This window comes from Tamandua tetradactyla, chromosome 13 (genome assembly GCF_023851605.1).
Source record: "Tamandua tetradactyla isolate mTamTet1 chromosome 13, mTamTet1.pri, whole genome shotgun sequence".
Lineage (NCBI taxonomy): Eukaryota > Metazoa > Chordata > Mammalia > Pilosa > Myrmecophagidae > Tamandua > Tamandua tetradactyla.
In genome coordinates, this window is record NC_135339.1 from 75,778,408 (window position 1) to 75,792,388 (window position 13,981).

Genomic DNA, 13,981 nt, shown 5'->3' on the forward strand with positions numbered 1-13,981 from the left:
GTTTTAAATCATCAGTCAGTTGATTGCATCTGTGGCTGATTACATCTGCGATCATCAACTAAGGCGTATCTCCCACAAGAGGTAATTCAATCAGTTGAAGGCATTTAAAGAAGAAGAGAGACTCTTCCACTACCTCTTCACTCAATGAGCCTCTCCTGTGAAGTTCATCCAGACCCTTTATTGGAGCCACCAGCTTCACAGTCTGCCCTATGGATTTTGGACTCTTCTGTTCCCATGGTTGCATGAGACAACTTTATAAATCTCATATTTACAGATCTCTCCTATTGGTTCTGTTTCTCTAGAGAACCCTAACTAACACACACCCACCTTGAGTGATGTGGGTCACATGTCAGTTGAAATAACCTAATGAAAATGTCCCACCTCCAATAGCTCTGTACCCACAAGAATGGATTAAAATAACTAGGCCTTTTCTGAGATACGTAACAGCTTCAAACTATCACACTTCCAAAAGTTCAGAACTATATAGAATGGTAAACTCAGAAAAATGTCATTCTATCCACCATCCCTCCTGCCCATTTCCAACATTCTCATTTTTAAAAATTTCTTCTACTTTTTTTTACATAAAAGATGACATACTGTAGACATTCTTTTCACTTTGCTTTTTTCATATAACAATTTATCCTTCTATCTTTCCATATCAGTTCATAGAAAACTTCCAGATTCTTTTCTTTATAGCTGCATTGATACGCCACTATGAGCATATAGCATAGTTTATTTAGCCACTCTCCTATCCTATGCATTGGCCCTTAGGTTCTTGCCAGTATTTAGAAGTTACAAGCAATGGATAATTTTGTAGGTATGTTATATATTATTGGTGGTGTATATTCAGAGTAAATTCCTAGAAGATGGATTGCTGAGCCAAGTTAAATGCATATGTAGTTTGGTTAGATATTAACAAATTACCCTGCCATTGGGGTTGCACAAATTTGATTTCTACTAGTAATGTATGAGACTTTCTGTTTCTCAACTGCTTCTCCAATAAAATGTGCTGACATACTTGCAAAGTTTTGTCAAATAAGTGAGAAATGGTAGTTTAAAATTGCATTTTACAATGAGATCTAGTGTAGTTTTAAATTGAATTTTACAGTGACATTAAGTTCTTTTTATATGTTATTTATTGTAAATAGGGTTTTGGCTATCATTATATCCACTGTTTATTGTTTGGGTATATAAAGGCTCCTTATTTCTGTGTGTTGGTTTTATATTTTGCTGCCTTCCTGAATCTTTTATTATTCAGTTTATTTTTATCATTGATTATTTGGAGTTTCTTGATGTTGTATCTGTATATAAAATTTTGCAATTATTTTGTCTTTAGTTAATTTCTATTATGTAGGCTAATGAATCCCAACTCATTGTTAAATAGTAACAGAGATAGTGGATATCTTTGCCTTGTACCTTATCTTATTGAAAATGTTTCTAGTGTTTCCCATTAGATAAGAGGATGGCTTTAGGATTCAAGTACATTTACTTAATTTATTCAATTAACAAAATATGAAAGGACAAACTTTAATTATGTCTCAAAAAACCTGATTTTTTTTGAGCATCTAGGACTGCTATTTCTGGTTTGGAGGAGAATGGTGGACACCTGGATTTGAATCTCCCTCCCAAGAAAACAAACAAAAACAAGCAGAGCAAATAAAACCACATATTACACTGTATTCAGCAATACTAGAGACAGAATATCATAGGCCTTCAAATTATCATAAGTTGAGAAATAAAATTCCAATAAAGGTCTTGCTGCCGCAGGTCTGTGGATACTTAGAATGGGAAGGGATAGGGCTAAAAGATCCCATGAGAAAAAGTAGATTGGTTCAGAGGACTTAGACAGAGCACAAATAGAAGAATATCTCTCACCCTTACCTCCCAAAGGAGAAACTCAACACTAAGTATAAAATGCTCAGCACAGGTTTAGACATATTAGATCATAACACTGACCATAGAGAGTGAGACTCCAAGAAGTATTGCTTCTGTGGGAGAATCATATATAGAAAAAGTATGATTTCCCTTGGAGATAGGACACTGATTTTGATGGTTAGGATCATATGTCGCCTGGTGATGATGTCCTGTTGTCTGGTCGGGCAATTACTGGCCTAACCGTTACTGTGAGGACATTTTGTATACTTAAATCATTAGTCAGTTGATTGCATCTATGATCATGTATTTAGTTCACATCTATAATCAACTAAAGGAGTGTCTTCCTTAATGAAAGAATCCAATCAGTTGAAGACTTTTAAGGGAGAGGTGACAATTTCAGCAGTCAGAAAGGAGAACGTTCCTCTCTACTTTAGCCAGCCAGCCTTGACTTTCATTGTTGTTGCCAGCTTGCAGCCTGCCCTACGGAATTTGAAGTTGAGCAGCCCCATAGTTGCATGAGACACTTTTATAAAATCTCATATTTACAGATATTGGTTCTGTTTCCCCAAAGAACCCTGATTAATACACCAATACACTTTAGAAGGAAATAGAATAAAAGGGTGAAAATTATATTAGAATTGAATACTAAGTTACAAGGTGCCCAAAGACCAGTAAATTCATATGAAAATATAATAAGGTCTTTTTCATCATAATAAAGAGCAGATATGAAAGGCTTGTAGTTAATATCAGACTCAACAATGAAAGAATGAAAACTGTCTCCTAAGATCAGGAACAATCCCAGAATGCCCACTTTCACCACTGTTTTTCAACATCATATTTGACGTTCTAGCCAGAGTAATTAGGCAAGAAAAATATATAATAAAAGGAATCTGGGTGGTGTGACGGTGGCTCAGTAGCAGAATTCTTGCCTGCCATGCGGGAGACCTGGGTTTTATTCCCAGTGGCTGCCCATGTTTAAAAAAAAAAAAAAAACGGAATATAACTGGAAAGGAGGATGTAAAGTTATCTGTATTCGCAGATGACATGAGTCTATATATAGAAAATGCCAAGTAATTCACAAGAAAGCTACTGGAGCAAATAAAGCAAAGCTGTGGGGTAAAAGATCAGCGCACAACAATCAGTTGTGTTTCTGTATACCAACAATGAACAATCTGGAAAGGAAATTAAGAAAACAATTCAATTTACAGCAGCATATAAAAGAATAATAGACAAAATGGCAGAGTAGAAAAGTTTTACAAATTGTTCCCTCCTCTAGAAAAACAAAAGAACTCTTGAAACCCAGTGGAATTTTTAATTTTAGTTATTGTGTTCTTCAACTCCAGTATTTCCGTTTGTTTCCTATTGAGAATCCGAGATTCTCAAAAAGGAGGTAATTCAACTGGAGTTGAATCTCAAAGATCCTCAATGTTCATTGTTTTCCTCGTATCCTTTAATTCTCTCTGTGTGTTTCCTCTATCTCCTTGAGCATATTTGTAACCGAGAAATTAGGATTTAAGGGGATGGTTTTGATTACTGAAACATTTTATTCCTTTTTGCTTTCTGGTATATTGGAGTAGACGAAGAGAAATACCTGAAATCCCTAAACGAAATTCAGCTACCCTGATATCTGAAATGATTGTAAAAGCCCTTATTTTGTGCCTTTGTGACTGTAAGAGCTGTTTCTCCCTTTTTCTGGTCGTTTTCTTGTAGGGCAAAGGCCCTAAGACTAATTAATAAAGAATTTTAAGTCAACCATTAAAAGTTTCAGTCCCTGACATTTGTAAGTCAAAGGCTGGACTCTGCTATTTAAGGAAAACTTGTCTCCCTTCCCTTTTGGCTTACACCTTTAGTAATGAAGTGGTAGCTCTGCCTCCCTTCTTTCAGCTTATGTTTTTCTATTGAAATGAGAATGATAACACTATCTTCTTTTCTGCTTTGAATTTGCTATCCAAAATTACCTCATCTCTCCTTGCTAAAAATCTTGAACCCCCTAAATTCCAGGAGACAAATTTTGGGCCAAAAGGCCAGCTACTCTCCTACTACACACCTAGTAACAAACTCTTTCTCTCTTTGAAACCCCAGTGTCTCAGAAATTGATTATTGAGCAAAAGAATCCATGGCCTTTGTCTGGTAACATGTTCAGGATCATTGTTTTTAAGTTTTTGACCTGTAAGGCCAGAATCTGTCATCTTTGTTGAAGTTTCTAGATTTTTATCTTGTTTTCTTTGAATGGGCCATCATTTCCTGTTTTTTTTTTTTTGTTTGTCTTGTAATCATCTTGTACACTGTATATTTTAATATTTCAAAATGTTAACTTTGGGATTAGTCTCTAAGCTGTCTATTCTTTAAGTTTATATCTAGCTAGTGATATAGCAGACTTTCTTGAAAATCAGGAGCCAATCGAAATGAACCGAAGCAAAAAGCACCTGTCACAGTCTTTGCAGATTGGCTCTGCTGTGGCTGGTGATGTCTTTCAGAGTGTTGAGTAAGTTGCTATAGATGCATCGTAGGAACACATGCAAATTATTCTTTTATTACTGACACAGCACGCAGAGTCCAAAAGAGCAGGGTAAGAGATCCCATTGTAGCTGGGCTTCCGAGGAGGGCAAACTGCTCAGGTCAGGTCATTAGACCTAACATCTTCCCCAGGTTGTGGAATGGAAACAGATTGAAATATCCTACCTGGAAGGAAAAGGAGGCTGGGGGTGGGGGTTTAGATAAGGGCTAAGAGATGGCCACTGAGTGTGTGTCCTTTACTTCTCCAGCACAAAATTTAGCTCTCCTATCAAGAAGTTTAGCTCTGAGGTGAATTGGAAGTGTAGGGTCTCTTTTTATTTGAGCTTGCCTGGAGCCCTGGAATCTGTTGCTTTTTCCTGGACTTGTGTTTGCTAGTGGCCTTCGGAATTCTCTGTTTACAGTTTACAGGAGTTCCGGTGAAAACTTCCTTTATTCTCTTTGAAATTTTCACTCCCTCCTGGGAACTGTCTTGTATGACTTAATGCAGTTAGTCCTTTGACCCAGTCCACTTCCATTTAATTGTTTCTTACTCTGCTTTAGTGTCCCTCTGCCTTCAGGACAAATTGTGGGAGCCCGAGCACAAGACAAGTTTCCAAGTTCAGTTTTTCAAACTTCCTCCCAAGAGAGGGTCACTGATATGTAAGCACCCAATATGCATATGGGATTTACTCTACTGTCCGTGGAAGAGGATCAGGGACCCACAATGGGAGTCCCTGCATTAGGTATGAGGTAGGGAAGAGGCCAGCAAGTATGCCTTTGCTACATTTGCCTGAATCCAGGATAGCCAATGGCCACCCTCAGAACCAGCCTCCAGCAATCTGAAGTAGTTGATCAAAAGCAGTGATCAGTGATCAGACCATACCAGAGTTTAGAGGACTTGATCTTTGTTTCCTGCCCTGGCACCAGCAAGCTGTGCCAGGAGCCTAAGCCGAAATCCCCACTACTGCCTACTAAAGGGATGGGGGATGGTAGCTGTTGTAGGGAGGGTGAAATTCAGTCACTGGTATTTGCAGCAATTTACCAGCTTCTTCTTCCCTTGCTTCCTTGAATGCTACACAGTGTTCCACTAGACTCCAGAGTTTGAAAATTATTGATTCAGACAATTCAATAGTTGTTTTGATGGAGGGACTGATTCCTGGAGCTTCCCACTCCACCATCTTCCCCCATGATTATTAGTTTTTTTAGGAATTCTACAACTTTTTCCCTTTCACCCAAGTTGTTAAAGAGAAGGTTTTTAAATTTCTAGATAGAAAGACCTTTTGGTTTTTATTTTGTTATTAATTCCCAGGTTTATTGCATTATAATTGGAGAGTGTAATTTTCATGATGCATTTTTTGGATCAACATTTATAAATGTTCCATGTATACTTGTGTGTTGGTTGGAGTCAGTTGTCAACTTGGCCAGGTGAGCATACCTAGTTCTGTTGCTGCGGACACAAGCCAATGGTACGTGAATCTCATCTGTTGCTAATTACATCTGCAGTCGGCTAGGAGGCGTGTCTGCTGCAATGAGTGACGTTTGACTTAATTGGCTGGTGCTTAAATGAGAGAACGAAAGGTAGCACAGCCTAAGCAGTTTGGCATTCCTCATCTCAGCACTTGCAGCTCAGCCCAGGCCTTTGGAGATGCAGAAAGAAGTCACCCCGGGGAAAGTTGTTGGAACCCAGGGGCCTGGAAAGAAGACCAGCAGAGACCATCTTGTGCCTTCCACATAAGAAAGAACCTCAGCGGAAAGTTAGCTGCCTTTCCTCTGAAGAACCAACAAAATATATCCCCTTTTATTAAAAGCCAGTCCATCTCTGGTGTGTTCCATTCCGGCAGCTAGCAAGCTAGAACAACTTGACAGAGAGTTGTAGTCTTTATATCAGAGTATAGAGTTGATACATTATCCATAAGCTCTCCCTTATTGAATATTTTATCTGTATCTTTCCTTATTTTTTTCTCTACTTGATCTGGCTCCCACGGGGAGTGGTGTGTTTCTGCTTTACTGATTTACTTCCTTTATTATTTGGTGCGTCAATATTCATATCTGTTTTATCATTATTGTAAATACTTTTGTTACTGAGCAAAGGCCATGGATTCTTTTGCCCGAAGCATTCAATAACCAATTCCTAAGACACTGGCACTTCAAAGAGAGAAAGAGTTTATTACTAGGCTCATAGTAGAAAAGCAGATGGCCTAGCAGCCCAAAATCTGTCTCCCCAAGCTCCAGTAATTCTGACAGTTTTTTAGAGAAAAAGATGGGCAGAGTTTAGGATAATGAGCACAGTGGCTCCAGATGATATAATTAGAGGTTATCTAATTGTTGGGCATGCACCGATTGATTATGTGCTTAGTCACAGAACGTGTGTAAGAAAATGCAGAAAGGTATGGGTGACCTGTGAGTTAAAGTCTGAGCTACTGTGCATGTTAGGTAGGCCCACTTTGGTTAGATCCAGTCTCCATTATTAAGATCATTTTAGATTTGGGATGGGTTAGTACTAAGCTGACCCAAGAACCCTGCATCAATAAACATTAGGGTCTATTTTTAGCAATTATAAGACTCTAACGTTGAAAAACTGGATAACTGTGTTCAAATGAAAATTAGTCACAGGGTTTTTACAATCACAGAGACAGAAGATAAAGGGCTATACAATCATTATCAGAGATCAGGGCAGCTGGATTACAATTCAGAGATTTTAGGTATTTTATTTCCCTTTGTCTACTCTAATATGCCAGAAAGCAAAAAGGAATATTTATATAACGATTCAGTTATCAAAATCATCCCTTAAATCCTGATTTCTTGGTTACCCTTTTAGCATTAGTTTCCTCCTTTTTCATGTTTAATGCTTTTGGGCTTGAAATCCACTCCTGCTAATATATTTTTGCCATCCCTTTACTTTTAGCCTTTCTGATTGATTTTGTTTTAGATGTGTCTCTTATATGCAAGATGTATTTGGATTTTACTTTGTGATACAAATCTTTTTCCTTAATTGGTGAGTTAAGCCTATTCACATTTATTGTGTGATTGTTATGTATAATTTTATTCTTATTGGGCTGTGTTTACTGTGTTTTTCAACATGAGGGGCTTTCCTTGCGTTTTATTTTAGTAGTTTCTTTTGATATGTAGGAAGGTGTGTATTTTTCCTTTATTGGTTATCTTTGTACTTATCACTTTAAAATATAATAATAGCAAACATTTGTTGAGTTTTTACTGTATATTAGGTACTATAGTAAATACTATACACAGACTATTTCTTTTCATTCTTACAACTCACCTATGAGGTGGATACTATTATTTTCCCCATTTTACAAATGAGAAAACTGGTACAGAGTGAGGTTGGGTAACTTGCTCAAGGTAAATCAGAATGAAAGTGGTAAAGCCAGAATCTGAACACAGATATTCTGACTCTGTAGCCCATGCTGGTTTTTAAAGAACTTTATTATGACATGATTGACATATAGAAACTGCACATATTTTACGTGTACAATCTTGGTGCTCCTCTCCATCACTCCTACCACTTCCCACCCCTCAGGCAGCCACTCATCACTGTATATTTTATCTAGCTGTTTTCAAGATGTGTGTATGTTTTTAATCTTTGGTTTTAGCAGTTTGAGTGTGAAATATCTAGACATGGTTTTCTTCTCATTTATCTTATTTGGTATAAGCTGAGCTTTAATTCTGTAACTTTATATATTTTCCAATTATTGGAAATTTAGACGGTCTTTCTTCAAATATTTTTTTGCTTCAAACACTTTCTCCTCTTCTTCTAGGACTCCGTTTATACTTGTCAGGTCTTTAGAAACTGTCCTACAGAGGCCTGAAGTTCTATTCATTTTTTTCTATTCTTTTTTCTTAATGTTCTTTAGATTGGATAATTTCTATTCAGGTTAATTGACTCTTTCTTTTGTCATTTCCTTTCTGCCATTATGTCCATAAAGTGAATTTATTTCAAATATATTTTTCTGATCTAAAATTTCTGTTCAATTCTCCTTAATGGTTTCTGTTTCTCTCCTGAAGTTTCCTATCTTTTAATTCACTTCACATGTATTTTTCTTTACCTCATGGAGCAGAATTATCATAGCTGCTTTACCATCTTTGATAACTCAAACATCAGCTTCATCTTATCATTGATATCTGTTGATTCTTTTTTTTTCTCTTGAGAATGGGTCACATTTACCTTGTTCTTTGAGTTTCAGATAATTATAGATTATATCCTGGGCATGGGAATATTATGATTTGTAGATTCTGGGTTCTTTTATAGTCTTCCGCAGAATATAAAAAAAACTTTTAAAATTGTTTTAGTAGGCATTCAGCCCATCTTCCAGCAGCTCAGCCCTCCTTCCTGTAAGTACAGTGGTTCATTTATCAGTTCTTTAAGCATTTGCTACACAGGTTTGGGTCTCTCACATATGTGTGATTTAGAGTTAGGCTGAGGTTTGTAAGGTTTCATACAAAAAAATATGGGACTGCCCTTCTGTAGCTCTCTTTCCTTCAGGAATCACACCCCCTGTCTCCACCCTTGTGCTGTTTTGAAAGGATGTATGGACCCTAGAAAAGCCATGTTTTAATAAAAATCCCATTTCATGAAGGTGGAATAATCCCTATTCAGTACTGTATGTTTGAAATTGTAATCAGATCATCTCCCTGGAAATGTGATATAATCAAGAGTGGTTGTTAAACTGGATTAAGTGACAACGTGTCTCCACCCATTTGAGTGGGTCTTGATTGGTTTACTGAAGTCCTATAAAAGAGGGAACATTTTGGAGAATGGGAGATTCAGAGACAGCAGAGAAGAACAACATAGCCATGAGAAGCAGAGAGCCCACAAGCCAACGACCTTTGGAGATGAAGAAGGAAAACACCTCCCAGGGAGCTTCATGAAATAGGAAGCTGGGAGAAAAAGCAAGCAGATGAGGCCTTGCTCACCATGTACCCTTTCAGCTGAGAGAGAAACAGTGACTGTATTCACCATGTACCTTCTCACTTTGAGAGAGAAACTCTGAACTTTGTTGGCCTTCTTGAACCATGGTATCTTTCCCTGGATGCCTTTGATTGGACATCTCTATAGACTTGTTTTAATTGGGACATTTTCTCGGCCTTAGAACTGTAAACTAGCAACTTATTAAATTCCCCTTTTAAAAGCCATTCCATTCCTGGTTTGTTGCATTCTGGCAGCTAGCAAACTAGAACAGAATTTGGTACCGGAGAAGTAGGGTGCTGCTACAGTTTGCAAACACCAGACATGTTGGACCAGTTTTATTTTTGATGGATAAGGGAAAGATTTTGGAGGAACTGTGAAGAGAATGGTGGAGAAGTCCCAGAGTGCTTGAAAAGACTGTTGGTATAAACGGAACCACTGCCAATCTAGATAAAGGGGGACACAAAGGGACAAATTGGAGTTTGCAGAGTGAGAACTATGGAATTCGGGTCTGAAGCCAAGAAACCTTGGGCCAGGAGAGTGGACCCACCCATATACATGGAGAGGGTGAGTTTGCCCTGAGGGCAGAGTATGCATCTCCCATCTTGTTGCAGTGGAATAGTTGTGCCACCTCAGGCCTTGGAAAAAGTACAGCACACTCTTTGGGGACTGGGCAGAGCCTGGCTGCAACCACATGGAGGAGTTGAACGTGTGCCCTGGAAATGGCATAGAGCCCAGGTGTGGCCCTGATGCCTGGAGAGAGTGGAGTCAAGAAAAAGGTGGTCTCCTCAGTGTCCCCCGAGGCTCATTCAGAAAGAGGCAGGCCACTGCATAGGCCCTTGCGAAGGGTGGGTTGCTACTTTCTTAAGCTGAAGGATAAATGACTTTCAGACTTTGAAATCCAATGGTGTTTGCCCTGCAGGTTTTCAGAACTGTTTGGGTCTTAAGACTCCTGTGTTCCTTCCAATTTCTACCTATGGAAATGAAAACCTGTTCCTCCTTTGCATATTGGTACCAGATAACTTGTTTTGAGATTCATAGGTCCACAGCCAAAAGATAATTTTTTGCACTTTAGTATTGTTTAAGGTGATGCATGTAGTTGCCAAGTTGACAAGGGGTGGACATGTGGTAGTTAGATTCAGTTATTAACTTGGCTAGGTGAAGGAACCTAATTCTATTGCTGTGAACATGAGCCAATGGCATATGAACCTCATCTGTTGTTGATTACATCTGAGTCGGCTAGGAAGTGTGCCTGCTGCAATGAATGTTTGATTTAATTGGCTGGTGCTTAAATGAGACAGCTCAACATAGCACAGCAAAAGCAACTTAGCATACCTCATCTCAGCACTTGCAGCTCAGCCCAGGCCTTTGGAGATGCAGAAAATCACCCCGGGGAAAGTTGCTGGAACCCTGAGGCCTAGAGAGAAGGCCAGCAGAGATCACCCTGTGCCTTCCCATGTAGGAAAGAACCTCAATTGAAAGTTAGCTGTCTTTCCTCTGAAGAACTATATGTTAACTAAATAAATCCCCTTTTATTGAAAGCCAATCCGTCTTTGGTGTGTTGCATTCTGGCAGCTAGCAAACTAGAACAACCCCCAATTTCTGGTTGCCCTGGTTCCTTGGACCAGAAAGGTAGAAAGAAGTGAGGTTTCTTCTGAAGTTTTAGTCCCAAAACTGGTGCCCACCTCCAGAATCAAGCCATCAAATGGTGGGAAGGAGGGTGTGACAGAATAAAACTGGAAATTCACCCTTGTGTTTTTTGCTTTTCCAAATTTTAATTCCCTTCCACAATCTCCTGGCTTTTGTGTACCATTCACAGTCTTCAGTTGGTGTGTGTGTGTGTGTGTGTGTGTGTGTATATTTGGTCTGGAGTTCATAGTTGTAATCAACTAGAGAGATGGGCTGTTCCCAGCACCACCATAAGGTTACCATGCAGCTCCTTAGCAGAAACAGAACTCTCATCTTAGTCGTTTTATTTCTTCTTCCTCCTAATTTGTATACATTTTGATGGATGTACTGGGAGATTCAAATTTACATTTCCATTATTACCTCTGCTACCTTGGTAGTCAATTTTGAGTTTTATTCTTTGAATCCCCAGCCTAAAATTTCTTGCATTTTTTTCTGTACTAACTTGTGGATATGCCATTTTGATTAGATGAATGAAATACATTGTTTTTAGTTTTCAGTAGTTACCTTATCTATAAGAAGTTATGTTCTAAGAATGGTTAATAGGAATTTAAAGTAAATAAAAAAACTTAAATTATGGAAATATCTTTGTTGCATTCATTCTGTTCATTTGTTATGTAAAGTTAGGTCAGAAAAACTTAAGAGAATAATACAACAAATTACAACACTCTGCCCCACCAAACAACAACAACAAAAACCACAAACCATCATAGTCACTGTTTTAGTTTCCCAGCTGCTAAAACAAATACTATGTGATGGGTTGGCTTAAATAATGGGAATTTATTGGCTCTTGGTTTTGAGAATAGGAGAAATCCAAAGTCAAGGCATCAGCAAGTCAGCGTTTCTCTCTGAAGACCAAAGTATTCTGCAGCTGTCTGTCAGCAATCCTTGATTCTTGGCTTTTCTCTCATATGGTAGTGCACATGGTGGCCTCTCTTGGCTTCTCTGAGTTCCAACAACTTCTGGCTTCTTCCTGTGGTCCTCTCTCACTGTCTGAATTTTGGTCTGCTTAGGACTCTCGTATAGGATTAAGACCCATCCTGATTCAGTTGTGCCTCACCTTTACTAAAATAACCTCATCAAAAGGTCCTGTTTACAGTGGGTTCACACCCATAGGGGCGATTAAGTGTAAGAACATGTTTTTCTGGAGTACATTACTCCAAACCACCACAATGGCTGTGAATTTCATTCTTTGTGAATTTCAAGTGGGCTTATTCTAGGTGGGGAAAAAAGTGACAAAATTTTCAACATCCTTGTTAAAAAAGTATTGTATTTTTTGTATCTTTGTCTAGATACAGAACATAAAGTATTTTAATCCTAAAATAACTGCATTAATTTGATCATATGTGCTTTCATGTAGTTATCAAGATTGTCATGAGATTTAAATTTGCTATTTTTTTAATACATGTGTTTAAATACAACTGAAGACACTAATGTAATTCCAGAAAGGACTTTTTTCTTTTTTGATCTGTTTACTGTTTTAATTTATTAATGACCTAAAACCTGCTGTTTAAGTGATGATATTCAGACTTTAATACTTCATAATTTTCAACTTCTAATTTTTTTTTTTCAGATGGTCTTCTAATTATTGGTGTTCACTCAGCTAAGTTTCCAAATGAAAAAATCCTGGATAACATTAAGAGTGCTGTTCTTCGATATAATATCACCCACCCCGTGGTTAATGATGCCAATGCCAGCCTTTGGCAAGAGCTAGAAGTGTCTTGCTGGCCAACTCTGGTCATACTTGGACCCCGTGGAAACATGTTGTTTTCTTTGATTGGAGAGGGACACAAAGATAAATTGTTTTTATATACTTCAATCACTTTAAACTATTACAAAGACAGGGGACAGATCAGAGATAATAAAATTGGAATAAAACTCTATAAAGATTCTTTGCCACCTTCACCATTGTTGTTTCCTGGCAAAGTAACAGTTGACCTTGTTACTGATAGATTAGTAATAGCAGATACTGGACATCATAGAATTTTGGTTGTCTGGAGGAATGGACAAATTCAGTACAGCATTGGAGGTAAAGTTTGTTCTAATTATGATATATAATTGCATTTTACAGTAAAAAATAATGTAAGTAATAATATTAAAAATAAGTTTAAAATAAGATCTGATTATAGAAGGGTAATATACATTGACTTTTAGCTTCATCATGAAAGTATTTTGTTAATTAAATGTGTGTCAGAGTTAACCTCTTCTCATTCCCTCAAAAGATAACCAAACAAAAATACTCAAAAGTTCTATTCATACTAAAAGGAGGAAGTTTTCAGGTTATAGCCTTAAAAATGCATATTCCTATTTTGGATTTTAAAAAACTGCCACATTATTATATCTTATGAAAGTATTATGTACATTTTGGATTCCATACATTTTAAAAGGAAGTATTAAAGTTCACTTTCCTTTGAAATGTAGCTGAATCTTGCTTGGACAGGCACCGAGAATCAAACCCGGGACTCTGGAATGGCAGGTGACAACTCTCCCTGCTGAGTCGCCGTGGCCTGCCCAGCCATATCTTTTTTAAAACCAGAACAGTATACCCAGGAATTTGAGATTTAAATTATAAAATAATTAAGTGGCAATTTGTATCTCATCATACTTTTTCTCCATTCTTCCATAAGAACTTCAGGATATGGGTCCATTCCCTTTGGGTATAGTAAAATAAGTATCATGCAAGCATAGATTTTTTTTTTCCGTATCTCCCTGATCTCAAATCTAAAAAGTCTCATTTATATATACAAATTAATAAAATCTATTAAGTATGTTTGTATTAATTGTGCTTATATAGGCTGAACTGATTCTAACAACATAGTAGCTAAAGAGAAAAGTATTATCTCTTTGCAATCCTGCTTTAGTAACACACATAATGTTAATACATAGAGTGAGGCTATCTGAATTCCTAATGCAAATAAATTTACTTCTAAGTCCTGATTCTTTGCTTAGTATGCCAAAATACCATATCCTTAGTGTTTGTGTTTTGTGGTGTTTGTTTTATTT

At 37.5% G+C, this 13,981-nt stretch overlaps 1 protein-coding gene across 1 annotated transcript in view; it reads left to right on the forward strand.

Moving 5' to 3' along the window:
* Nucleotides 1–13,981, forward strand: part of NHLRC2 (NHL repeat containing 2) — a 73,937-nt gene that overhangs the window by 10,146 nt on the left and 49,810 nt on the right. Inside the window, exon 3 of the mRNA XM_077126089.1 lies at nt 12,552–13,007. Within this exon, the coding sequence (XP_076982204.1) occupies nt 12,552–13,007 (456 nt within the window). The remainder of the gene's footprint in view (nt 1–12,551; nt 13,008–13,981) is intronic.